The sequence below is a fragment of the Talpa occidentalis genome, unplaced genomic scaffold, assembly GCF_014898055.3.
Source record: "Talpa occidentalis isolate TD23 unplaced genomic scaffold, MPIMG_talOcc4v2.1 talOcc4.8, whole genome shotgun sequence".
Lineage (NCBI taxonomy): Eukaryota > Metazoa > Chordata > Mammalia > Eulipotyphla > Talpidae > Talpa > Talpa occidentalis.
The window spans coordinates 7335210-7360512 of NW_023605194.1; the positions used below are offsets into that span (position 1 = coordinate 7335210).

The window sequence follows — 25303 nt, forward strand, 5'->3', positions numbered from 1 at the left end:
GACAGAAGAGCTGGTGAGAGAAAAGATGTGCAAACCACCTCCTGGGGGTGAGAGGCCGGGAGGGGTCACCATGGTTTTTCTTGTTAGCTGTGCACACACGCACATGCACACACACACAAGCATGCAGTGAGCACACATGCACAGCACACACGAGACAGTGACAGCCATGGGTCCAACACCCAGCACATCTGTAGTTGGCCACAGTTAACAAAGCAATTTGCCCTCAAGCTATCTTGTCAGAGCTTCACCAACACCCTCCACCCTCCGAAGCAGGCCGGGCAGGACCCCCTGTTTCCATTTCACAAACAAGGAAAATGAGGTGTGAGAAGCTGCATGAAAGTGAAGTGTTTGGCCAGCATCTCCGGAATCCTGCACCCTCACTGCGCTCCACTCACTCCACACACCTGGCTTCTCCATGCCACACACCTGGGTTCTTTTCCATGATGCCTTCCCCAAGGCCTCTCTACTGAGGAGAGGGAGGGACCCCACCTGCCCACAGCCCCAGGTCCCAGGCCAATGCCCCCGGGTCTCTGGAGGCCATCGGTTGTTCCTGGTCGTGACACTCACCTCAGAGCAGAAAGGACCCCAGCGACTCCCCAACTTACCGTAGTCATCCAACAGGATGTTTTCGGGTTTCAAGTCTCTGAAAGGGAAAGATCAGAGGCCAGTGAGCATGGGGGGAGGGGGGCATCTGGGCCGACCCCTCGGGCCAAGCAGGCCTGTTTCCTTCCCACCTCTTGGCTCAGGCTGCCTGGTCCCTGGGTCAAGACAATCTTGGGCTAATTTCTCTGCTTCCAGTAATTTAAAACAAATGCTGCTGTTGGCCACAGGCATCTTCCCGACCCTGGGGAGTGACCAGGCAGGAGGTCAGGCGAAGGCCAGTGCTGGCATCTCTCCACATGACACCCCTGGGGAGGAGACCACTGGCTGGGGAGCTGACAGACCCTTGGGGCTAGAAGGCCCCGGGGCCCAGAAGGCCCCTTGCCCTGAAGGCAGAGCAATGAAGAAGCTACTAGAACCAAGTATCAGCTGTAGGATCAGGCTGGAAGGAAGAAGATGGCAACCTCCAGGAGAAATACCCCCTTTGGGATGGGCACCCCCAACTCGGCTGAGCTACAGCCTGCAAGAAAGCCCAGCCAGTAGCCTGGCAGGAGGTGCCACCGCCAACACCCCCCCACCCCCACCCCCGCCCCAGGTCTCTCTTCTCTTTGAGGACAGGATCATACGCCTCTCCATTCCCCGGGGAGGCAGCAGAAGGGTCTGGTTCTACTAGGAAGATCTTCTCCGCAGATCAAAGAACAGCCAATGGGGCAGCGTGCGCAACCAGGCTGAGCCACCCGGCAGACACCACCGGGCATCTGGATCGCGGCTCCATCCCAACCAACTGGCTTTGTGTATGTAACTGAAGGCAGCTGTCCTCCTGGGGAGTGGCTCATGTACCCCAGTCCGGGGAGGCACCGCACAGAGTGATAATTGATGTTTGAATGTAGTTATTTATTACAAAATACTTTTGTTGCTGTTTTTAAATTTGCATTCTTTTGATATGTTAACAATCCCAAATAAGGGCAGGAGCCATCATGTCAATAAACCCGTGGCCACAGGGTTGGAAAGACAGCTGGCCGGTGGGCACAGGCCAGAGCCCAAACCCACAGAGAGGCCATGGCGAGGGGAGGGGCCAGGCAGGCACCCTGCTCTCTTCCTCCCTAGAGCTGGAACTGGGAGGGGCCCCCCCTTTTTTATTTTATTTTTTTAAGTGAAAGGCAATCGAATAGAGGATTCTTTTTTTAATCCTTAGGGAAATTTCTGACTCTCTTCTCTTCTCACTTGAATGAAAATAAAACAAAAACATAAGTTGGTTCTCCGGAGAGCTCTGCCAGAGCTCACTGCAAAGGCCTCAGATCGGGTGGGGGGGGGGTGTGTCAGGTCTGCGCAGGCGACCACGTGCTGGCCACGGGCTGGTCCGAGGATGGACATTTCTAGAGCCTTGGCGTCATGATGCCTGGGCGTGGAGCCTCAGGCACCTCCCCTCCACCTGTTCTCTCTAAATAGCTTCCCCCCCAATCAACAGGAGAAAAGCAGGCTCCCCCCACCCCAGAATGTGGCGCCTGGCTCCAGGGTCCTGATAAAAATAACAATTACAATGGCAAGGGGCAGGAGAAATCATTTTAACCTTTAGAGCTTAATGGTCAGAGGAAACATTCCCCAAATGATACGAATCCCTATATTTATTTGAAAACGGAATCAATGAAAATCTTCTGGGCAAAAAATATAACAACATTCTGTGTGGGAGGAGGAGAGTGGAGAAGAAAATGATAGAAAATTCCTCACCATTAAGAGCTTTTCATGCATTTTTTAGAGGGATGATGGTAGAAATCGTTTCGCTACAGCAATTAGATTCCACTGGATACCTTTAACTGTGTGATGGGACGGTTCAACTGCAAAATATCGCTGTTAACCTTGACAAGCACATGGCGAGCTGTGTCAGGGATCTACTTACTCAACATGGGAGCGCAGAGCTTTTCTAAATCTTTGAGGAGAGCGTGGCGAGGGAGGTGCTAAGGTGCGTGTGGATGCCTGCCTGTGGGCGGTGAGCCTTCCCGAGGCTGGTCCCACACGGCAGGCCCAGGCCCGGCTTGGCATCCCCGGGAGCCGGGAGGTGGGGCCAGTGGCCATAGCCATCGTGCCAGCCTCGAGGGAGTATTGGCCACACCACAGGCTTCGCCTCCCCGGGGTGGCCTGCCCTCCTCGCCTCCAGGGGGCTCCCGCCCGACTCTAGCACCTTCTCCAGGAGGCAGTGACACGCACGCCAGGGTGCTGCGTAGGCCCGGCCTGGGCCAGCGTGGCTCACCTGTAGACCGTGTGCTCGCGGTGGAGGTCTTCCAGGCCGCACAGGATCTCGGCCGCGTAGAACCGGGCTCGCTCCTCCTCGAAGCCGGGGTTGCCCATGTTGTAGATGTGGAACTTCAGGTCGCCCCCGTTCATGATGGTCAGCACCAAGCACAGCGCGTCCTTGGTCTCGTAGGCATAGGCCAGGTTGACCTGGGAGCACAAAAGAGCTCATGGGACACCGCGGCCACTGCCACCGCGTCAGCTCTTCCTCCTCGGGGGGCTTAAGGGTGAGGGGAGACCCGCTGTGGGCTGCAGCACCTGCTGCACCCAGACGGCCTCCGCTGCTCAGCCTGCTGCCCATTCTTGACGGCTGAAGAGATTACCCCTTCCAACTCGGGGGTCCTGGCAAGGAGGCAATGGGTGGACAGGCTGGCAGCACCCTGCCCACGGAGGCACCGTGACAGACTTGTCTGTGCTGACCTCCCATGCCTTCCAGCTGAGGACTCGGGATTCTGGGAATGGGCTAGGGAGGGGCCGGGGGTCCGTCGACTGGGCCTCAGGACGGCTGCGTGCGGACATGCTGCTCAAAGGGACCGTCACAGAGGGGGTTTGGGGTGGAGACCGGTGCCAGGGGATGGGGAAGGCTGGGTGGGGGGAGAGGCGGGCAGCGCTGGCGGTGCTGAGGCAGGGTCACGGGGCAGTGTCTGTCCTTCCCCACTTGGGGAGCGGGCACTCATGACATCGGCCTCAGGAACCCAGCAGGGGCCAAGCTGGCTGCAAAACACACGAGCAGTGGGTACTGAGGAAGAGAGCCACCTTCCAAAGGCAGGGCTCTGGTGCCCAGCCCCTCACAGCCCCAGCACACCTGCCCAGGTGGCCCCAGAAGGTGCACTGCCAGGCACACGGCCCTTCCCCGAAGCAGGGCCCGCGTCACCAGCCAGCACTGCCCCTGCCTCCAGTGACCCAACCCGGGACAGTGTGTGTGGGGGACAGGGCCACACAGGGAAGGAATGATGCACAGCTCCACAAAGAGGCGCAGGTAGATCTGGGGAGCGAAAAAGGCTCACTGCTGAAGGGGCTGTAGCGCAGGATGTAAAGACCCCAGGGCGGAAAGTGATGGACACTCTACGTGAAGTCGGCCCTGGGAGTGGCCACTCAGGACGTGGGAGCTGAGTGGACACCCATGCCCTCCACCTCCCAGACCCCATGGCTGGCTGGCCTGGCAGGGACTGGTCTGGCCCAGGGGCTGGAGACAAGAGCAGCGCTCACTCTGGAGACTCCAGATGGGGCAGGTGTAGGATGGAGACCCGACTGGTCTCCGTGTGAGAGCAGCCTGTGGCTTCCACTAATGTGGGCCTGGGGTCATCTGTTACTGCAGCGGAGCGCAGCCCAGACGGACAACACCGACCCACCCAGGCTGGGCTCCCAGTGACTGAGGTGCAACCAGCACATGGAGTCTGTGCACAGAGCTCCGGACTGGCCCCAGGCTGGTGTGCTGTGTCCACTGAGTGAGCACATAGCCAGGAGCCCGGCAGCCTCCACTCCAGGACAAAGGCAGCCCTGGGGCCTGTCGATGGAGGGACTGGTGGGTTGCCTTCCTGCATGCCCCCCTCTCCCTGCACGGCACTCCCTGGGGTGTGGGGACCCGCCTCCCAGGAGCCCCGGTCACCAGAGGGGGGCCTGTCACTGGGCCCTGGACACTCACCACAAACCGACTGCTGACCTTCTCTAGGATCTGCTTCTCATTGAGCGCCATGGACTCGCCTTTCCTCTTCTTGATCCTCTTCTTCTCCAGGCGCTTGCAGGCGTACATTTTCCCGGTGGCCCGAACCTGGCAGGCACACACCTGGGGGCAGAAGGAAGCCAGGCATAGCCCCATGAGGTCTGCCCGCGCCTGAGGGGGCTCCCAGCCCCAGGACAGACCACCAGGGCCAGGCCCTCCAGATCTGGCTCCAGTGCCACAGCGCCCCTCCTCCTCCAGCCCTTGGGCAAACCCCAGCTTGAACGGACAGGACCAGCCATCTAGGCCCAGGCGGAGGCCTGAGATACCAGCCCACTCAGAGGCAACTAGGCTTTCTCTGTCCTTAGTTTCCAGTCAGACACAGCCATGCTAACTGGGACTTTCAAGCACCAGCTGCTGGTAGGAGAGGCTTGTCTGGGTGGGGGTGGGGTGCAGTTATGGGAGAACCCCGACTCTACAGTTCAGAGGAAGGGGTATCAGAGCCTTTAGGTTCTGATGGTAATTCTGCCCTTTATCAGCTGTGTGATGCAGGCTGGTCACCTGACCATTCTGAAATTCAACTTTCCTCATCTCTAAACTGGGAATAACTAAGTTCGCCTCACTGTGGCCGAGATCAGAGAAAGGACAATAGGGCTTATTAATAAGGGCTGCATCCTGCCAAGTGCCTTAGTGGCCTCCTGTCCTCAGTTTCCCCCACTCACAACCCTGCCTGAGGCGGGCTCCAAGGACACCCCTGTCTCACCTGCCTGGCCCCAGGCCGCCAGGACTGCTCCACACCCTCCTGTCCCACCTGAGACAACCCGAGGGTCCCTAGGCCCTGAGCTGCATCCTCCCTCCCCACCAGGGGGCGCTCAGGGCACCCGCTTCAGACACTACCGGCCAATCTAGCGGGGACAAAAGGGCCAGAAAAGGTGACCAGAGTGTGGGAACACCCCACTGAAGACGTGGACAGTCACTCACCTCCCCAAATCCCCCTTTTCCTAGTACTCGGTACTGCCTGAAAGTGTTTTTGGTTACTGGTTGCCTGGAAAAAAGCAAGAATCCAACATTGGTTTCATGGTGATTAGACAGAGCCCATCTCACGATGTCTGACCAGACAGGACCTGGCATCACGAGCAAGGACGGGGCTTTGGGGAGCAAAGGAATAAGCGATGTGCTTGCAGACCAGGGCTCTGGCTGCAGACAGCTTCACTGCCCGCTAAGAATATTCTGGTTTCCCTCACCCTACATCCCCCGCTTTGTTGACGTATAATTGACAAATAGCCTACAAGTTGGTGTCTTGCTACATGGATCTCTGTGAACTAACACCCACAATCAAGTCGTTAACATTTTGTCAACTAACATCTCCTTTTCCTCCCGTCTTCTCTCTCTCTTCCTTAAGATCCACCCTCCTAGCAAATTTCAGGTATGCAACACTGAGCTGTTTACTCTAGTCCCCCTGGCATACATTTCATCTCCAGAATTTATTCACTTTGCACAAGTGAAACTTTGTATCCCTTGACCAACATCGCCCCAGCTCTTCATCCCTTCCAGGCACCCCGCATCCCTGCGGGCACCCCACACCTTCCATTCTACGCTCTGCTTCGTGTCATTACTGCAGACTCCACATAGAATTGCGACTACGCAGATCCTTTCTGTGCTTGGCTTATTTCACTTAACAAATGTCCTCCAGGCTCATCCATGTTGTCATAAGTGGCAGGGTTTCCTTTTTGAAGGTTGAGTAATATTCCACCGGGGGTGTGAATGTGTGTGTGTGTTGTCAAATAACACCATTTTATTCAATGTCCTTTTGTTATAATATTGATGAGAGGAGAAAAAAAAAACAGCCAAGGCTGAACAAAACGACATTATTGGAGGATGCATTTTTGATACATGCACGTCATTTCACATTAAAGATGGTGTTTCCAGGCCTCCCTGGTGGCACAGTGGGTTGAGTGCAGCGCTGTGAAGCTGTCCACAGCCTCTGCAGTGCGGGTTTGATTCCCGGCCAGCGGGGGAGATCCCACATGGCCTGCCTCGCCCGCTGCTCCCCTCAGTAGTGTCTTTGGTCCTCAGTCTGCTGCTCCCCTCAGCAGTGTCCTCAGTGTTTGGTCTGTCTGCCTGTCTGCTCCCTGCTCTGTCTCTGGTGAAGTCTCTCACCCTCCCGCACATCCGCCTGTACCCCAGTTCTTGTGTAAATAAATAAATCTTTGAAAAAAAAATAAAGATGCTGTTTCCAAAAACCTGTGGGCAGCATGAAGTGAGAAGCTACTGTGTAAGCATAAGCACAAGTCTTCACTCCTGTGTTCACTGCAGCGGTATCTACAATTGCCCAGATGTGGGAACAACCTAACTGTTACGGACGGGATGTTAAAAATTGGCTCTTGGATCTCAGGGACCACCTGGGCATCTCCCAACTCCACCCCACTCCACCTCAGGGAATCTGAACAAGGCCAGCGAGCCTCTGGCCACCCAGCAGCCTGAGAATGCATCTCCACGGAAGCTCGTCTCGCTGCTGGGTCCCAAGGAGGATCTGGGTTTCCTGGGAAATCACACCTTCAACACCACACTGTTCTCTTAGGACAGCCTTGAAACCCCCAAGGCCCGCTGGCAGCCCGTGTGGAAGTCATGTGTGGGACGCACGCTCCCTTCCCTGGTGCTTCCTTAGGAAGCGGGGTGACAGCGCCCGGCCCCCTCTGCAGGGCTCTCCGTTGCTCCAGGCCGCAGAGAGAACACCTGCCAAGCGCGGCCTCGCCTGCAGCCCGGGAAGCCGTCCCTGCAGCTGCCCGGGAAACCACATGAAGGCGGCGGGGCCTGCGCTGGCGATACACGGAGAACAAACAGTCGGTCGGCGTGACCGCAGAGCTCCTCTGCGAGGGGAAATGAGGGAAACACAATTTCCCAGGAATTTCTTGGTTAACCTTGGGAGGGGAAAGATCCCTTTACTATTTCAACAGTGCAGCACCAACAGGCCAGGATTTTGTTTGGAAAAAGAGAGGGGGTGCTGTCAGTCAGCGAGGGCATTTCCAGGCCAGGTCCTGCCCTGCCTCCCGCCCACCTCAGGCCCTCCCAAGGGCGGGACTTGTTTGCAGTCAGCACATGGATTAAAAAGCCGTTTCTCCATGTGCCTCAGAGAGTAAAAGGAAACCTGTGGCCACAACCCCAAGCTTCTGTGGGAACAGCAGTGCTGGGCTGCGGGACAGGGGTCTGAGTGCACGACCTTGCTGTGTGACCAAGGGGAGCCCACAGCCTCTCTGAGCCCCGCCTCTTCAATAAAATGGAGACACTGGAGAGGCCTGCGCTCTGTAAGCGGCCGTGTGGGCGTCAGAAGTCCTTAATTGCATTCTGGAATAAAGGCCAAGCCCTTGGGGGTCTCTGGGGTGACACCCCCACCGCCCCAGCATCTGTCCTCTGCTCCTCCCACGAGCCTCGGGAGGATGGCTGATTACGCTCTCATTCTGCAGATGAGAACGGCCAGGCTTTTCTGAGGGACACAACGAGCTGCCTGCAGGCTCGGCCAATAAGCCAGGCGGCGGGCTCCAGGTCTAGGGGCTTCATGTGGAGCTGCCCTCCCTCCTATGTCTCTCCTGGAGCCTGTGTATGTGCACTGGCCTCCTGTCACCCCCCACCATTCTCCTACCCTGCAAAGCAAGGTGCTTCCTTCTGGCTTCCTGAGTGAGCAGAGATGGGTCACGAACGGGACTCTTAGGGGTCCTGCAGCCTTGTAAGCATCTGCAGGGAGTGTGACCAGCAAAGGTGCTGATGTACGTGCAGTGAGGCTGGCTCCTGGCTCCCTCCCTGCAGCCTGCCCAGATGGCGTGAGTGCAGGCCTCGGGGTACAGGGAGCCCTGGCTCGGGAAGGGGCTGCTCCCACCCTCACATGCCAGCCTGGCCCCATGCTGGCTAAGGCAGGCATTGCCCTGTATTGCGACCCTGGGTGTTGTAGGCTGGCAAAGCATTGTGCCAGAGGCTGTGCTCCTGGCCTGGGCAGGGTCCTCTCGGGGCCGCGCTCCTGGCCTGGGCAGGGTCCTCCTGGGGCCGCGCTCCTGGCCTGCTGGGGGACGAGGCAAACCACGTCCTTAGTCTCTCCTCCCAGGGAGACACAGGCTGCACGTGAAAGTGTTTGCTGAGGCAGCTCTGAGCACACGGAGGCCCTCGGGGTCGCCTGCTGTCAGAGGTGAAAAGCAAACGAGAAGGTCCCGACCGGCCGCCGGTGCTGACGTGGCGGAGGGGAGCAGGCGCTGGCGTGGCAAGCCTGGAAGTGGGGGCAGCCAGCCGTGCAGGAGGGACAGTTCTCAGTCTAAAACCGGTGCTCGTTGACCCCAAATCCCTCTTCTAGGAACTTCCATGGATGTCCTTGCCAAAGTTCCCTGTGATGGCTGCAGGGAACTACAGAGCTGCCCGTTCTGTAAGGAGGAGCGCCCGCACCGTCCTGCCCCGGGGGGCTGGGATACAGGCTCCTGAACGCCTTCAAAGAATATGGCCAAGCAAGAATCCCCGAGGGCAGGGAAACAGTGAAGTAAGGCCGGGATGCCGTGTGTAGGAGAGTGAGTGTGAGTGTGAGTGTGAGTGCACCATGGGCTGCTCTGGAGGCACACACGACAACCTGGTAACAGGAGGCGGGCGGTTCGTGTTGTCTGAATCTGCGACCCAGGGGAGGTAACAGTTTTATATGATGGCTCAGGTGAAAAGCCTGCACCCCCAGCCCCTGCACACACACGCACACACACTGCACACACACATGCATGCACATGCACACACGGTGGCACACGCTCTTGCATGGGGGGCTCGTGGGGAGCACTTACCTCTCCAGCCACTTCCACTGGAGAAAGCGGTCGAAGTACATGCTGTCCAGGTATTCGTGGAAGGGCTCCCCCCTCAGGTAGTCGTGGACAGACCTGGCTCAGAGGGAACAGGCGGGTGAATTATAACCCAGTGTCGGCTGGTGGGCGGCACAGCCAGGTCAGCTTCGGCCTCATCCTCCCCAGACTGGGAATGCAAACCTGGGGGTCCCCCGAGGGGCAGGAGGGCAGTGCCTGCTGTGCACGCCCATGCAGTATGAGTGGGGTGGTGGGGGCTGCGCTGGGCACGGCTGGCACCGCTCCCACCGACTTGGCTCACCTTCCATCCAGGTCCCTGCAGGGCCTGCAGATAGGTGCTGGGGGTGGCTCAGGAGCAGCCAGCCTGTGGCCCCTCCTGCAGCAGAGCCACCTGCTCCAGCTGGTGGCACCCTGGTGGGGCTGGGGGCCTGGGCTGCATGTCCAACCTTCCCCCATCCCAGAGGGCCTGGAGAGCTGCCGCTTCAACACCCGCGAAGCAGGGATTTTCTCTGGACTTGGCACCTGTTCTCTCTCCCTTCATGAAAACCATCCAAACAGCTGCTGGGCCCTTGGCCACTGAAGACCCATCCTGGCTGCCAGGGCTCCAGGTTGGGGGTGAAGGGCAGCCCCAGGGCACTTACTGTGCACAGGCAGCAAAGAGTTCTTTGCAGGGCGTCTGCAGGAGCTTCTCTTCCGTCTGGGAGACGAGGTCCTGGCCGACTTGGGTGATGAACACTGGGGACTGGGGTGGGGGGAGAGAAGCGGTGGTGTCAAGGGGTGGAGGGTGCCATCTGCTCTCCCACCCCCACAGTGCCTGATAGTGCCTGGAGGTGGTGCTGTGTCCCTGCCATGGCCTCTGGCAGGCCTCTGGCTCCCGAGCCCCGATGCCCCCATCTGCAAAGGTCACTAAGGATGTCCCCACATCCCAAGCGAGCACGTGATCACAAGGGAAGGGGGTGCCAAGTGCCCTGAGTGTAAGAGGCTGGCAACTCGGCCCACCGGGGAACCCGTCCCAGCTGGCCCACGTGCCTTAGCCATGCTGTGTCCTCAGAGGGTGGACGTGGGTTAACAGCTGCCCAGACGCTAGGTGATGAACGAAAGGCCTGAAATGGGCAGAGGGGTGAGTGAAGGGACACTTGGCAGCGGGGAAGGGTGGATATTGGGGTAGGGCTTCGGCACAGCAGACACGGGTTCCAAGCCCATGAATACCACCCACAGTGGCGGGTCTGGGTCTAGACCTCGGCCTCATTGTGGTCAGGCCCGGTTTCTCCCGGAACAAACCGACGCAGGACAGAGGCCCGCGTTCAGCGCGCAGTAGGAAGCACACACATCTGCAAGCGTCATTTCCTTCTCTGTCTAGGCTGAGTGGAGCATTCCAGTCTTGAAAGGACTATTCCAAAGGGTGTCCACCTCTGGGGAGGCAGGCTCGCCCACTCCACCCCCTCAGCCAGCTGTTCACTCCGCAGCTGGCCCAGGAGGGGAGTTTTAACAAATTACAGGGATACTTGAGAAAACTGCCAGCAGCAGCTCAGAGAGACTCTTTCTTCAGCCTTCTGACTGAATCTGAAAGGTTTTCTTTCTCTTCCCAGATATCAGAAAATGGCTATGGGCTGGCCACTCTACTAAGTGCAGTGGTACTGTCTATGGGGGTTCAATCTTGGGGGTGAGGGGGGCCCACAGTAACAGCCTGGTGTGGCTCTGGCGGATGAAATCAGAGGCTCATATTCTATTGCCTACTATTCTGAATGCCCACGTTTCCCCCGCCCCCTCCCCAGGCCACCCTGCCCTAAGGCCTCCTCCAGAGTGGGGCTCGGAGGCTCCCAGACCCTGGGTAGGAGAGGCCTCAGGACTGGGGGAGCCCTCGCGGTGATGGCACAGCTTCTCACACACCCAAGTGTGGGCAAAGCAGCTACACCAAGCAGCAGGCTCAGAACACATCTCCTGATGGCTTTGCTAGCACCAGTCCTGGCTCCTTCCCACCTTCCCTCCCACGCTCCCTCCTGAGTAGAAACCTGATGAATGAGAGGCAGAGGGGCCACCTGTGGAGCATAGGCTTCTCTTTTGCATAAAAGACAAAACCTGCTTGCAGGAGCAGGAGGAGGCATTGACCAAGAAGCAGAGCCGGGTGCCAGTCCCCTCTGCACCGTAGAGGTTCTGCACCCCCCATCACCTCCTCTGAAGCAGGAAGGGAATGCTCCAGGGTCACATAAGAGTCCCAGATTTGGGAAATTGATGGTTGCTTCTAAGGCTTGAGGAACTTTCCAGAAATTTTTGGAGATCAATGACTCTGGCTCCTTCAGAACAACCAGATCTGGGTACAACCCCCAGGGCCAGGAGCAAATTTGCTTCTGGAAAAGAGCTGATGGCTGGGCAGCTCTGGTCCGAAGGGCCAGTGCCTGGCTCAGGATGGGGCTTGCTGGATGTTTCAATGACCTTGAACCTGGGGTAAGCCAGCAAAAGACCAAGAGGAGGGGCAGGCAGGCCTCTGCAGAAAAGCCTCCCTTGCCTGAAGGGGGAAAAGCTGCTGCATCTCCGCCTGTAAAACGAGAAACTGCTCTCCTGAACCAGAGGGGCTGGGGTGGCACTAGGAAGGGGCCGGGGACAGACTGGGCAGTGCACCGTGGCCTCTCTCAGCACACCTGCCTCCCTTCTGCCTTCCCTTGAGGCCCAGACTCTGCTGCTCCTGAAACTTCTGCCACAGGTTCTGGGATGTGGCTCCTGGTCCATTACCAGAATGCGCCTTGTAAGGCAGCCAGAGATGGAGGCCACGTGGGATGTCCCTAGGCACCCAGAGTAAGTGGGCTCGGGCCCCTGAAAGTGGGCTGCGCACCTTCTTTCCTATCTCAGTTCCTCTCCTTCCTTTCGCTACTTCCTCCACCCCCCAATCAGGTACTCAGGGCCCCTGACCCTGACCGAGGCCAGAACGCTCACCTCTGCTCCGCAAACGTGAGCACAGCCCTAGCCGGAAACTAATGAGCACACGGAGGCCTGAGATGCTACAGGCGGCGCTGGGGGGAGGCAGCCTGGGGGGTTGCAGCACTGAGGACCTGTTCTGGAGTGCGAATGCATGGTCTGGGTCAGCACACATGCCAGATCTGGAGTGACTCGGGAGCGCAGACATGACTCACGGGAAGGCAGGAACCGTCCCAGCCCAGCACCCTCGGGGCTGCCACTGCTCAGAGCTGCCCACTCCCTGGTCATAACCGCAGCCTCACAAGAGCCTCCTGTGACTCCTCCCAGGCTACCTGTGCTGAGGCAGCTGAGGGCGGTACGGTGAGGGGAAGACACAGTCCTGGCGTGGGCATGAAGCCACCCCAGAGGGTGCCTTTTTCAGTGCTTGGCCCGCGAAGCACGTGCTCTGCCTCCCAGGGACACCAACACCCGCCAGGGCAGGCGGGGAGCAGACCCCACCCCAGCCCTGCCATCCAGTCGCCTCCAGCCCTGAAGTCCGTCCACAAGGTGGCGCCATGGAGGCCCTTGCTACTGTGCCTGGAGGCCCAGACACCCCACAGGTAGACCAGCTTCCCGGGCTCCAAAGAGCAGGGAGGCCAGATGGCACTCCCGAATGATCACAGGTGAGGCATCTCAGGCGCAAGGAGCGTGGCCTTTGCAAGAACAGTTCAGGGGACAAATGAGAGATCAGTCCGGAAGGTGCCCTGGACCCTGAGGGATAGGTGGGATTTGAACAGGCGAAAGAACTGCAAGGGCAAAGGCCTGGAGCCTGGACTGAGCAGGAGCAGTGGGGGAGCATCTCAGCGGGAGGAGGACCATCCAGGTAATGTTAAATGAGCAGGAAAGCGGGGCCCATCTGTGCCCCTTTCCAGGCAGGAGTGTGCACACGGCTATCTTAGCCTGGAGTCTCCACACCCTTGGCTTCCTCTCCATCCCACTCACTGCCTGGTTTCAAGGATGCTTTTCTCTTGCCTGACTACTCACAGGGCCTGCCATGCTCTGCTTACCACTTGCTCTTGCATTCGACACAATGGCCTCCCTGGGAGTTTCTCCCCATGCAGCATCAGGGGCCCCTGCCACCAAGAGGCCAAGTTGAAGACCTTCTTGGACCTGGCCCCAGATGCCCTTCCTAACCTGCCTCCCCTTCCTGCCCACTGCTTGCCCAAGCTCTGCCTCCACACCCACCATTTCCTGGGCAAGCTCCACTTTCCAGCCTCTGGGCATTTGCTCATGTCCTGGGAAGAAGCCCTTCCCGCCCCAGCCTGGCACATCCAACTCCCACCCTGGCTTCAGGGCCCACTTCCAGTACAACCTCACCCAGGATGGTCCCTGATTGGGTGGGACCTTCCACCCAACCCCCTCTCAAGGTAGATTTTATTACTGCCTCCATTTTACAGTTATAGGAAAGGCTCAGAGGAGTTATGTAACTTGCCCAAGGCCACACAGCTTGCAGGATTCAAACTCAGGCAACCTGGTCAGCTTTATCCCTAAGTGCCACTGTGTCTCCCAGGATGCCACAGTCCTCAGGCAGCACAAGGGGGTGTCTGTGGCCCGAGCAAGCCCTCCTTGGAGGGCCAGGGGCAGTGGTTGCTGTGTTTCAGCAAACTCTACGTGTAGCTGCCCTACGTACGCCCCCGCCCCCACCCCACAGAGGCTAATGGCCAACATATGCTTTGCTTCAACATATGAAAACATCCCACGAGGAGCTCAGCGCTCATTAGCAGCGGCTCCGTCAGTGGACAAAAGGTCAGCTCGGGAGGCCGTCCGCGCTATCTCCAGACGCAAGCACTTAGGCCTAATGATGTGTGTGTTTTCCTATGTGGGCAGCTGACATTCCCCATGTAAACCATTTGCAATTGCCCAATGTGGATGGACTCAGCTTTCAGGAGAAATGAAGCAGGAGAGCGGCAAGACATTCAGGAAGAGCGGGCTCCAGGGATCCCCTTCCTTCTAAAGGAGGCTCCAGGGGTCCCCTTCCTTCTAAAGGAGGGCCTGCCTAGGGGCTGGCCTGCTGTTCTGCCCATAGCAGGGTGGAGGCAGCTGCTTCTTGGGGGCACCACCCCTAGTTCTCCTCTAGGACAGGAACAGGGGAGGGGCACTCCCCCAGCCACACTCTGGCTGCCCCTTGACCCTTCATGAGGGGATCTGCGTCAGCTGCGGGAAGCTCTGGACGCAGCCGCTGGGGCCTGACTAGGTTGGGGGCAGGGGCAGGGTGGATCAGGCTCCTGTAGGAGCCAGGGCCAGAGGCAGCAGTGACAGCAGGGCCCCTTGACATGAGTTTTCCCACAAAGTCTACTTCTGCTGTGCCCCAAAACAATGCCATAGGATGGGGTGTGTTGTTTCGGGGTCCCAGGTGTGGAAGCAGAGAACTCTTCGAAGGGCAAGGGTGCTGCTCCTCTGTCTCATCAGAGCAGAGTGTGGCACTGGGACAGCAGCGAGGCTGGCAGACAGGAGAGTTAATAAATGGTGGCCCTCAGATTCAAATCCTGGCTCAAAAACCTGTAATCTCCGCACTCCACTTAGAGAGATGGGCTGACGATGTTCCTAGCACAAAGCAGGTGCTCAACGTATTTGCTGAATCAATGTGTGTGTGCGCGTCTGCATTCACCGGGAGTTGGGGGTGTTGCAGAAAGAGAGGTCAGTGCAGCAAAAGGACCTCGGGGTCACCTGGTCTACCCCCTCCTTGATGGCATCTGGGCTAGAGATCTTTCTAGGATTTCTCAGCTGGGCTGCTAATTAGTGCAGGCAGAGACTGTGGCTGGAGACTTGGGGGTGGCTGGCAGGGGGAGGAGCTCAGAAGCGTCCATGTCCAGGGGCTCCTCGGCCCAGGGCAGTCATGCCTCTTTCAGTTTCACCTGATCACATACTTCCCCCTCCAATAAATCCCCCCTTTGTGTGAACAACTGGAAGCAAGTGTCAGCCATTTGCTGCCAAGAATCGAGACTACTTCTCCATCTGTAAAATCGGGATGGAGGCCAGTTGACCAGAGGGCCCTTCAGACGCTGTTCAAGTCGCCAGGGACTTGTTCTCTCCTCCCTCTTCTCTCCCCTCCAAATGGGCAGCTTCCAAATTCCAGGAAAACTCAGCCCGGCTTGCAGACTCCAAGGAGGTAACTGAGGAAGCAGGACTGGCAGGAGGAGGCGGGCAGACGGGGGCCCGGCTCGCAGCGAAGCCGATCGTGACCAGAAGACAAAGGAGGGAGCTTGCGAGTCGCAGCCTTGGCCTGCTTTCCTCACTGGAGGGTGGAATGAAGGTCCGGCCGACAGGAAGAAAGAGCGCCATTCTTCTACCTTGTTAATCAAAACCTTCAGCGCCCTGTGGAAAGGCCAGCGCCGGCACCCTGGGCCCGTCTGGAGCACTTCCTCTCCGTCCACGGCCAGGCAGGAGACACGGTCACGGCCCCAAGCAAGAACAGAAGCAAAGGGAAAGCATGGCCGGCTGGGAGCTCCGACCGAGCCCCAGAGGAGGTTCAGCAAGAGGCCAGGGGGACCCCGCCTTCGACTCCTGGCATGTGCACACTGGGAAGCCTCCTGAGACCCGGCACCCCAAAAGATCCCATTTTATCCCTATGGTGAAACCGACACCTTTCTGGACAAGTTGAAGGTGGCAGGAGAGCCTTGGAGGGCCCCACGCAGACAGCCGGCTCACAGAGTCAGCAGCTGAGCGAGGGACCACGGAGGTCAGGATGTCCTCCGAGCAAAACCTCCCTGGGAAGGGGCTGTGACCCCGCTGACTTGGCCATTCTCAGCCCCCAGGTGTCACGCTCCCAGGGTCAGCATCGTGGAGAAACACAGCCCTTGAGAAAAAAGCCTCAAGCCTCCCCAAGAGGAAAAAGCAGATTGGGGCTGAAAGCATCTAGGCCCATATTTCCTTTGCTGTTCGAGAGGCTTCACAGAAATGAGGAAGGAGGATTTTGGTGGTGGGGGGGGGGGGTCAGGAAGCAAAAAAGGACATTTTTAAACACTGCCGGAATTTAGCCAGGGGGCCAGGAGCTGGACAACTTTAATGAGAAAGAAAGGAAAATACACAAGTGACCCTGACCTAGACCTTGACGCTTTACGTCAAAAGCAAAAACGGGTAATTAACAGAACAAAAAGCGCCTGGATGTGGAGTGAGGTTGTCAGCCGGGCTCTGTCCATTTGATAACGGGGTCATCGCTGTGGCCTCGCGTGTGAAGGGAGGTGACTCGGTGTTTACAGGGGCCACAGGCTGGCTCCTGGGGCCGGGGGTTTGGGTCCAGCCCACTGGCTCTGGGTCAGCGCTGCCACTTGCAGTGGCGCTGGTCCTCAGGGGCTGGCACAGGAGAGCTGTGACCCTCACTCCCTGTGCGTGAGAGGCGAGGACACGGCAAGCCAACACCCCATCTTCCAGACACCTCCTGCCCTCCCACAGCTTCCACCGGAGAACAGATTGGAAAGACTTTCACCTTGGAAGATTTTTCTCCAGTGAAGATTTCACTCCATGGGGCCCGGGAGTGAAGAAGGCAGGGATTTTCTAAGATCCAGGGGGATCAACCGAATATTCCTCTCTCCCCGCCATGATGTCATGTCTTTGTATCAGGCCCAGGCGGCCGGGCCTGTCAAGCCATAGTGCCTGGGTGAGCACAGGCACCCCAGGGAGCACCAGGGCCGAGCTGGGGGCCTGGGGGTGTGGGTGCTGTCCTCAATAAGCCTGTGGCTTATGTCTGTCTCCAGCCACTCTAGAAAGAGGCATTCTGGGCAGGAAATAGTATACAAACATGGGGTCAGAGCAGAGCTGGCTCCCCAGCATGAAAGGAACATCTAATGTTCTGACCTAGAAGGTCACGAGAAAGGTCGAGGGATCTGGACAGTGCGCTTGGGCCTGCTGTGAGGAGGCAGAGCTGGACATCAGCCTCAGGAGCATCAGGAGGCGCCAAAAAGAAGTCTGGGTACAGTCAAAAAGAATTTGTTTTCCAGGAAGGGTTGGGGGAGGGAAAAAAATAAGGGCGCATTGCAGGACAATTATACAGCAGTGAAAAAGGCTGCACAGGGAGACTTCAACAGGAGAAAAATGCAGAGTGGGAGTCAACATGCAGGTCCAGGGGCCAGGAAGGACCAGCCAGCCCATAGACCCTTCAGCGGTCGGCCCGCTGGCCTCCAGGCTCTCACTGGAAAGCCCCAGGGAAGGCGACTGGGGGGGCTTTCATCTTGGGTTAACTTTCAGGAAGACAACACAGAGGAGAAAGAGCACAAGCTCCAGAACTGGATTGACTAGGGTCGTATACCTCAGGTTACTCGATTTTGTTGTTCTTTTTCTTTCATTATGATAAAACACACATGGCCTAAGAACTTCCATTTTAAGTGTAACATTCATTGGCATCCATCACAGACGAGCATCTGCCTGGCTCCCTATTTTCAGTCCCCTAGTTTTCACTCAACAGCTGAAGATGGAAGGCGACACGCAGGCCCAGGGGCCGGGGTGAGCAGGAAACCACAGTGGCCACCACCCAGACTGGCACGACCAGGACCCGATAAAGGCACAAAGCACACAGGTGCTGAGGGTGCTGAACCAGCCCTGCCTTCTCCGGCCTCCCCCACCCCCACCAGCTAACGGCCTCCCTCAGCAAGGGCTCGTGAGGGTGGATGACTCAGCACTGGCCCTGCAAGGGCGTCTCTGTTCGGCAAGCAGGGATGCTTCACAGAGGGGCCAGCGGCCTCTCCGCTATGCTCTGGCCCGGCATTTGGACATGTACCAGCCCGAAGAACGAGCGCCTCAGAGGAACACAGGCCCAGCTGCAGGTCACCGCGGTGGGAGGAGGAAAACGAGTCAGGCAGCGAGCCTCGGGGCCTTATCTCCGCTGCGCCCAGAGTTGTGGAAAGACCAAAGAGTAATGTTCCAGCCTCCTTTTCCAAGCTGTGCGACCCCCCAGGGTCCAGCCCCCCCTTTGAGTCTCAGTTGCCTCATCCTGGACATGAGGAATTTGGCTTTGCTCTGTGGTTTAAAAATTGGGTTGTGCGGAACCTAAGTGTCCTCAAAGTCAGGGCCTGGGGACGCAGGGAGGCCAAACAGGGTTGGGTCAGCCTCAGCAGATCCTGTGTCTCTGTCTCCTGGAAGTCTGGAGCTGGAGCTGTTTGCAAGGGGCTGGGGTGGTCCCTGAAATCCTCCTGAGTGTCACAGCTCACCCCAGCTGTGTCCTTCTGCTTGGGGGGACGAGAGGGATGGTCCCTGAGGAGGGAGTCTCGGGTCCTCATCACACACACGGGATTTCTGGAGATCCAGGACCCAGTTCAGAGGGAGACTTGAGCATCAGGGCCCCCCATGGGGCACAATGCAGCTGCTGGGAGCTAATCCAGGAGCCCTCGCGGGTCTTGTCCTCCAAGAACCTCCCTGGGTCCTCATTAAAACCCCTCCATTGGGCCTTCCTGGTGGTGCAAGGGGTTAAGCACAGCACTGTGAAGCTATCTGCAGCCTCTGCAGCACGAGTTCGATCCCCAGGCCAGCCAGGGAGCAACCCACATGGCGCAGCAGACCTCTCCTGTCTCCCCGCTGCTCCCCTCAGCAGTGTATTTCAGCAGATCTGCCTGTTCTGTTCCCCACTCTGTCTCTGGTGGATCCTCTCACCCCCTGTACCTCTGGCCTGTACCCCAGTTCTTGTATGCATAAATAAATCTTTAAAAAAATAATAAAAATAAAACCCCTCCATTGAGAAGGGACAGGGAGGCAGGTTAGGAGAGCAGGACTGTAGTCAAGAGACTCAGCTTCCCTCACCCCAGCTGTGTGACCCTGGGTGAGTTACTTAGCCTCTCTGTGTCCTTATCTCATAATCCAGGGGGCAGATATGGGAATAAAGTGAGTTATTTAAAGCCCTCAGAACAGTGCTTGGCACACAAAGCATGCCGTTTCTGGGTCTGTGGACTTTATCATTATTCCAGGTGACCAGGCCGGAGGCTGAGGTCCAGGGAGAGGAGGCATCTGACTTGGAGGTGAAGGGGGAAGAGACAGGCTTTGGGGTTCGGACAGGTGTGGGCTCAGTTCCCCACTCTGGCCCCAGCTCAGTGTTCCTGGGCAATCACTTCACTTCTTTAGCCTCCCTCTCATCATTCAGAGAGCTGTTACAAAGGCTGAGTGAAACATGCAGCATGAAGTTCCAGGCGTGCAGTAGTTGCTCAATTAAAGCCGCTTCCTCCTGCCTTCCCCTGGGACAGCCAGTGAGCACAGTTGTGTCTGAATCCTTCTCTGCTGCTCCCCAAAATGTAACCTCCTTCCCTCACCCTCGGTTTCTTGAGGAAACTCCAGGAGGTTCCTTTCTCAAATGTTCTTTTCCGTCCTCTTCCACCCTCTAGTTTTTTTGTTTTTTGCAGTGCTAGGGCAGGAAAGGTGTATGGCCCAGTTGGCCTCCAGCCCTGCCAGCCACCCAGCCAGACCTCGCTCTGGAGGGGGTCAGGGGAAGGGAGCCTCTGAGCTCACCAGGTTATAGACAACAGGACGGACATGCTGTTTCAGGTGCCGAGAGACAGGAAAATCTTAGTAGACGTGAAAGTCAGATCCAGGGCCAGTAGCTGGGAGCCCAAACCCCAGGGAGGATGGGGCCAGCACTTGGAAGGGAGGGATTTGCCCAAGTCACCCAGATTCTGAACCCTGGGTTACCCTGGAGACCGAGGGTTGGCTGGACGGTTAGGTTGGCTGCAGAGCCCAGGAAGGGAGATTCGGGCAGGAGCCCACTCCGAGCCCAAGGCTCTTGGCTCTACGCCAGTCTCTTCCCATAAGATGCCAGTGTTTCCACACGGCCTAACCCAGCATGTCCCAAACATGATACATACGGCGGTCTCAGGGGGTTTAAGAACACAATTGAGTGACACAGAATCATTCTGTGAAAACATTAATCCCTTTTCAATTCTCCTTCAGGCTTCCCACAGCCAAGAGAAAACCACGGTGCAGGGCTGCCCTGCTCACTGCCCCTAATACTTGCTAATCTCCCTTCCAAACAAAGAGAAGGGAGCTTCAGGCGCAGAGCCGGGGCAGGCAGCAGAGAGCCTGCCAGAACTCAGGGCCTGTTTTCTCCAGTTCTCTTTGCTGTGACAAATCAATACTGGTTTCCTAGGCCTGTTCTGGATGCAAAGTCTCCTTTCAAAACTCATTTCAGTGAAAAGATGAGTTGGTTTAAAGTAACACATTACATAAATCACCCCAAGAGCTGATTCAGCAAACACTGGGAGGGTGTGTTGGGACCAATTGATGGCTTTGAGCTAATTCAGTCATTTTGGGGAGATTCGTACTCAGGGAAACTGAGGGTCCAGGGATGCCCAACTGGACAGTGAGAGAACGAGGGTCCATGTGCTCCTGAGGACAGGGCTGGAACCACCGACAGCCCCGGAGGCCAAAGAGCTGTCCCCGCTGAGAAGCTGGTCCTCTTGGGCTCAGGCTTCAGAGGGCCGGCAGGGCGGGGAAGGCCCCCATGAGCCAGGGCCAGAGAAAGAAGAACTTGGAATCATTATTATTTCCTTTCATTCAAGCTCCTTACTTTTTGAAAGGTGGATGTTTTCCGGAGAGCCAAACAAGCACTAGGAATAGATTTTCTTTTGTGCAGAAACTTGGGCTGATGGGTAATTTCCCCCTTAACAAGCACAAACTTCCCTGCCTTACCCTATCATTGTTTATAGAAACAAAGAGGCCAGGGAACAATATCCTGCCAGTGGACGTCCAGCAAGAAATGCCTCCAAGAGCTGCCGGCCCTGAATCGTACCTGTCATTCCACAGTCAATGCCTCACCGGTTCACCTTGCTGGTTCCATCCAAAGTCTGCCCCAAGCCACCTGTCTATGTGATGGTCTAAGAAAAAACCCACACAGGCGCTTTCAGCAGGATGCCCAGGCCTGAGCTTCCCCTGGGGCCCGCTGATACTCCAGCAAACCCATACTGGTGCTGGGTGCCACATGCCAGCCTGAGGGGCTGCGCTGTGGCAGTTCAAAGATGGAGGCCTGGTGTGGCTGCTTATGGGGCCTACTGAAGATGAACCACAGCACAATGTCCTACAGGCCAAGCTCCCAGGCAGGATACTGGGGGATAGCATGTAAGCCCTGCCCCCACTATGCTAAGCCAGCCTCTTCCCTTCCCAAACCTTAGTCACCCAATCTGTAAAATAGGTACATGAACACCCATCTTGGCCGGGAAGCACCAAGAGCAGATCCGCAAGATGCCACTGCAGTGCCAGACACAGAGACTATTGTCCTGTCAGCCAGGAAAGGGGCAGGCACATTAGTCAAGGACGAGCCTGGACCTGGGAGAAAGAAGGGACACTCGTAGACCTACTGCGTGCTGTGATCTGCTGGCTTGGTCTCCATACGGACCCTGTTCCCTCCCCCAAACTAGGCCTTCTTACAAGGACAGATGTGACAAAGTGAAAACAAGTCTTTTTAAAACAAGCCACAAAAATGAATCTGAATTCCACCAAAACTAAAAACCTTTGTGCTTTAAAGGGCACCATTAAGAAAACGAAAGACAGCCCACGGAACAGGAGAAAGCATTTGTTCATCACGCGTCTGATAAGACTTGTATCCAGAACATACAAAGCACTCTTAGGGTCCCACATGAAGAAGATAAACAACTCATTTTAAAAATGGACAAAGGATTTGAATAGACACTTCTCCAAAAAAGATACACAAATGGCCAATAAGCACATGAAAAAATGCTCAACACCATTAGTCATTAGGGAAATGCAAATCAAAACCACAATGAGATCCCACTTCACACCCACTAGGATGAATAAAACACAAAAGACAGAAAATGCCAAGTGATGGTGAAGCTATAAAGAAACTGGAACCCTCCTACACTGCTAGTGGAAATGGAAAATGGTGCAGCCACTTCGCACAGTCTGGTAGCTCCTCAAAAGGTTAAACATTGAGGGACCAGAGGACCCAGCAACTCCACTCCCAAGTAAGTACATACTGCAGAGTAGCAAAAACATATTCACACGAAAACTTGCACATAGATGTTCACGGAAGGATTACTCATAACCACCCCAAAGTAGAAACCCAAGGGCCCATTAATTGTTGAGAAGATAAAGTAGGGTTTACCCACACAATGGAATATTATTCAGCCATAAAAAAGAGTGAAGTAATGACACAGGCTACCTACAACATGGTTGAACCCTGAAAACAGGCTAAGTGAAAGTCAAATCTGCATTATTATATGATTCCATTTATATAAAATAGGCAAATTCATAGAGACAGAGAGTAGATTAGTGGTTGGGGGCACTGGGGGTAGAGGAGGCGAGGGCTGAAGGGTCTGGGCTTTGTTTCTATTGAGGAGATAAAATATCTCAATCAGAGCAGTGGCAGTTGCACAGCTCTGTGAATACTTTAAAATCTTCTGCACTGAACACTTTAGAAAGGTAAATTACATGGCGCATGAATTTTATCTCCATGCAGCTAGTATTTAAACAATGAACTCTACGTGACAGACAATATGTAACATGGTTTTCATGATCTCCTTCTCTTGCTTATTATCATATTGACGTCCGTCCTGGTCCACCCCGGTTCAGACCAACCCCGCCCTCTGAACACGCATCTCCCTCCAAATCCCTTTTGACCTGCAGACACCTGGGAGGCAAGCAGCCCACATCTCCACAGGGCCTGGGGCCTGGGCAGCGTCTCTGAGCTGCCACGCATGCGCATAGCTGTTGTGCTGGAGACGAGTTTGTCTCCAGACAAACCTGGGGTTGGGGTGAAGACACAGGAGGAACCGATATTCCGCATACGTCCTTGAAGCCCCCTTGCTGGCCAGTGGAGCTGAACCAGATCATAAAGCTCACTGGCCCCTGCACACCTCTCTTCCCCTTTGGCCATGACCACAAGACGACCCCTTGCAGATGGCGGAGCCGCGAAAGCAGCCGGGACCCTTAGTCTTCACCCAGGAGAACTGGAGACCCAATAAGCTTGTGCAGGAGAAAGAGGGAGATGTACTGTGTGAAGGCCTGAGATTTGGGGTTTGTTTATTGTGGCACGACTCCCCTTACTAATGATGGCCTTTCAATGAGTGCAGCCTCTCTGGTCAGCCCTCGGAGGCCTGCCAGGGCCCCTCTCGACCCCTCCTTGGCTTCACATCCCTCCACAGCTGGCACTGAGCGGTTTCCTCACTCGCCTGATGCTGAAAGCACAGATGTCAGTCGCCGTGACCAGTGTCTCATCTGCCCCAGCTCTGGACCTGGGCTCTGGACCTGCTAGTATTTCAGACCCTCACGCCTCCCTGCCCACCTGGCAGCTGAGCAGGCAGAGGCACCGAGAGGTTGTCCCAAGAGCACGCAGCTGCAAGGGGCCACGTCTGGCTTTGACCCCGAGTCCACTGGTTCTGGCTTGCCTTGTGCCAGCTTCACTTCCCTTTGGTCTCCAGCATTGCTGTCCAGCCCAAGTCACTGTGGCTGGAGGCCTGTCCTGGGCACCCAGAGCAAGCTGTGAATGCACCACTGAAGCAGGGTTTGAGGCAACACCCAAGGGGTGGGCACGGCTCTTGAGATGGAAGCCTCTGAGTCAAGGTTCCAAAGGCATCATCCCTGGGGAGCGAGGACTTGGCACAGGCACCTTCCAGCCAGACCCCCAGCAGGCACACAGGATGAACACTGGCGGACACAATCAGCCAAGTGTGGACTCCCCAGGAAGAGCAGCAGGAGTGAAGCTTCCTAGTGCCCCCTCGCTGTCTCCTTCACCCCAATGCATGGGTGAGCACGCGCAGCTCCGCGCAGGGCTGGGTCCCGGGAGCAGACACCACCCCTCTGCTGGGAGCTGCTCACCCTGCCAAGTCCTGCCGCATCCTGCAGTGACCTGCCCTCACCTCGTGTCTTTTCTGGTGCTCAAGAAACTCAAGGGGACAAGCAGGGAGTCACTCGGGGCTCCTCCTGCCCATGTTCCTTCACCGCCTGCCTGGTCATCGCCCCAGAGATCCTGGTGTTCCCCAAGGCCCTGATCCCATTCTCAAGGGTGCTCTCTGGGCTGGGGTCACTATCACCCAAGACACCTGCAGCAGCTCCTGGAGGGCCACGTGCTCCAGGCCCCCTCCCCACCCCATATGGTCAGGATCATCCTAAACTGCTGACGGCATCATAGCCCGAGGGGGTCCTGTATAAAACTCCCCAACAGTTTGCAGCCCCTGCCTCCCAGAAGTCCCCCGCTGCCCACCTTCTCCTCTGACACCAAGGTTCTCACCATGGACACGTGGGGCCAGATCACTCCTCGCTGCGGGGCCACATGTGCACTGCAGGATGATCGGCAGCCCCAACCCGCACCGGCAGGTGCTACCAACACATCCTCGCAGCGCGCCAACCTCGCTCATCTCCTGACACGGACAAAGGCCGCTGCTCCACCCGCGCCCACCCGGGGCCCATCTCCTGCCCTTTCCTTGTCCCTGCCCCCTCCTCCTCCTGCTAAGATTTGACTCCGCAGCATCAGCCTCCCAGAAGCCTCCCACTGGCCGGCAGGTCTGAGGACGGCTTCTCCGGACCACACTCTGTGTCCCTGTGCTCGGTTCCTCAGCTGAATCGACTCACTGAGGCTTGGCACCGCCCCTGCAGGGGCCCCTCTGCAAGGCGGGGTCCTCAGGACCCTGGCATGGGCCTGAAGACGCACAATGACGGAGGAGCACACCCAGAGACCCCCGGGCAGGAGCAGGCCTGTGGCTGGAGGGGCAGCGAGGCTGTGTGGAGGGGTGTTCAGGCTGAGCAAAGACACAGGGGGTTAGACAGGAGCAGGGGGCAGCGCTGTGGCAGGAAGAGCCTAGGCGAGGCATGGAGTGTGGAGTGATCTGGCCCCACGTGTCCACGGAGTGTGGACGGTGAGATGGCTGGGAAGTGACAGTGCCAGAGAAGTAGGCGCCTGTGGGGGGAGCAGCGGGGTTGGGGCGGGGGAGCAGGAGGAGGCCCAAGGCATGCTTAGCAGGATGAGAAGTTTGGATTATAAGCTTGGGAGATGCTTTGTTAGCTGCTGAACTGGTTTCTGTATTGCAGGCCTTCTCAGAGCCCTGAAGATGCTACG

The 25303-nt window shown here is 57.0% G+C and overlaps 1 protein-coding gene across 2 annotated transcripts in view; it reads right to left on the reverse strand.

Annotated features, from left to right (window-relative positions):
* The window catches only part of GRK5 (G protein-coupled receptor kinase 5), a 174120-nt gene that overhangs the window by 10675 nt on the left and 138142 nt on the right, over window positions 1-25303 (reverse strand). For both annotated transcript variants that reach the window (XR_005122381.2, XM_037495590.2), the window contains exons 5-10: window positions 10011-10111; window positions 9355-9447; window positions 5531-5594; window positions 4535-4675; window positions 2849-3039; window positions 606-643 (exon numbers count right to left, since the gene is read on the reverse strand). Coding sequence is in view for 1 of the 2 variants with exons in the window: in XM_037495590.2 (XP_037351487.2) it covers window positions 606-643; window positions 2849-3039; window positions 4535-4675; window positions 5531-5594; window positions 9355-9447; window positions 10011-10111 (628 nt within the window). In the remaining variant the exon portion in view is untranslated. The remainder of the gene's footprint in view (window positions 1-605; window positions 644-2848; window positions 3040-4534; window positions 4676-5530; window positions 5595-9354; window positions 9448-10010; window positions 10112-25303) is intronic.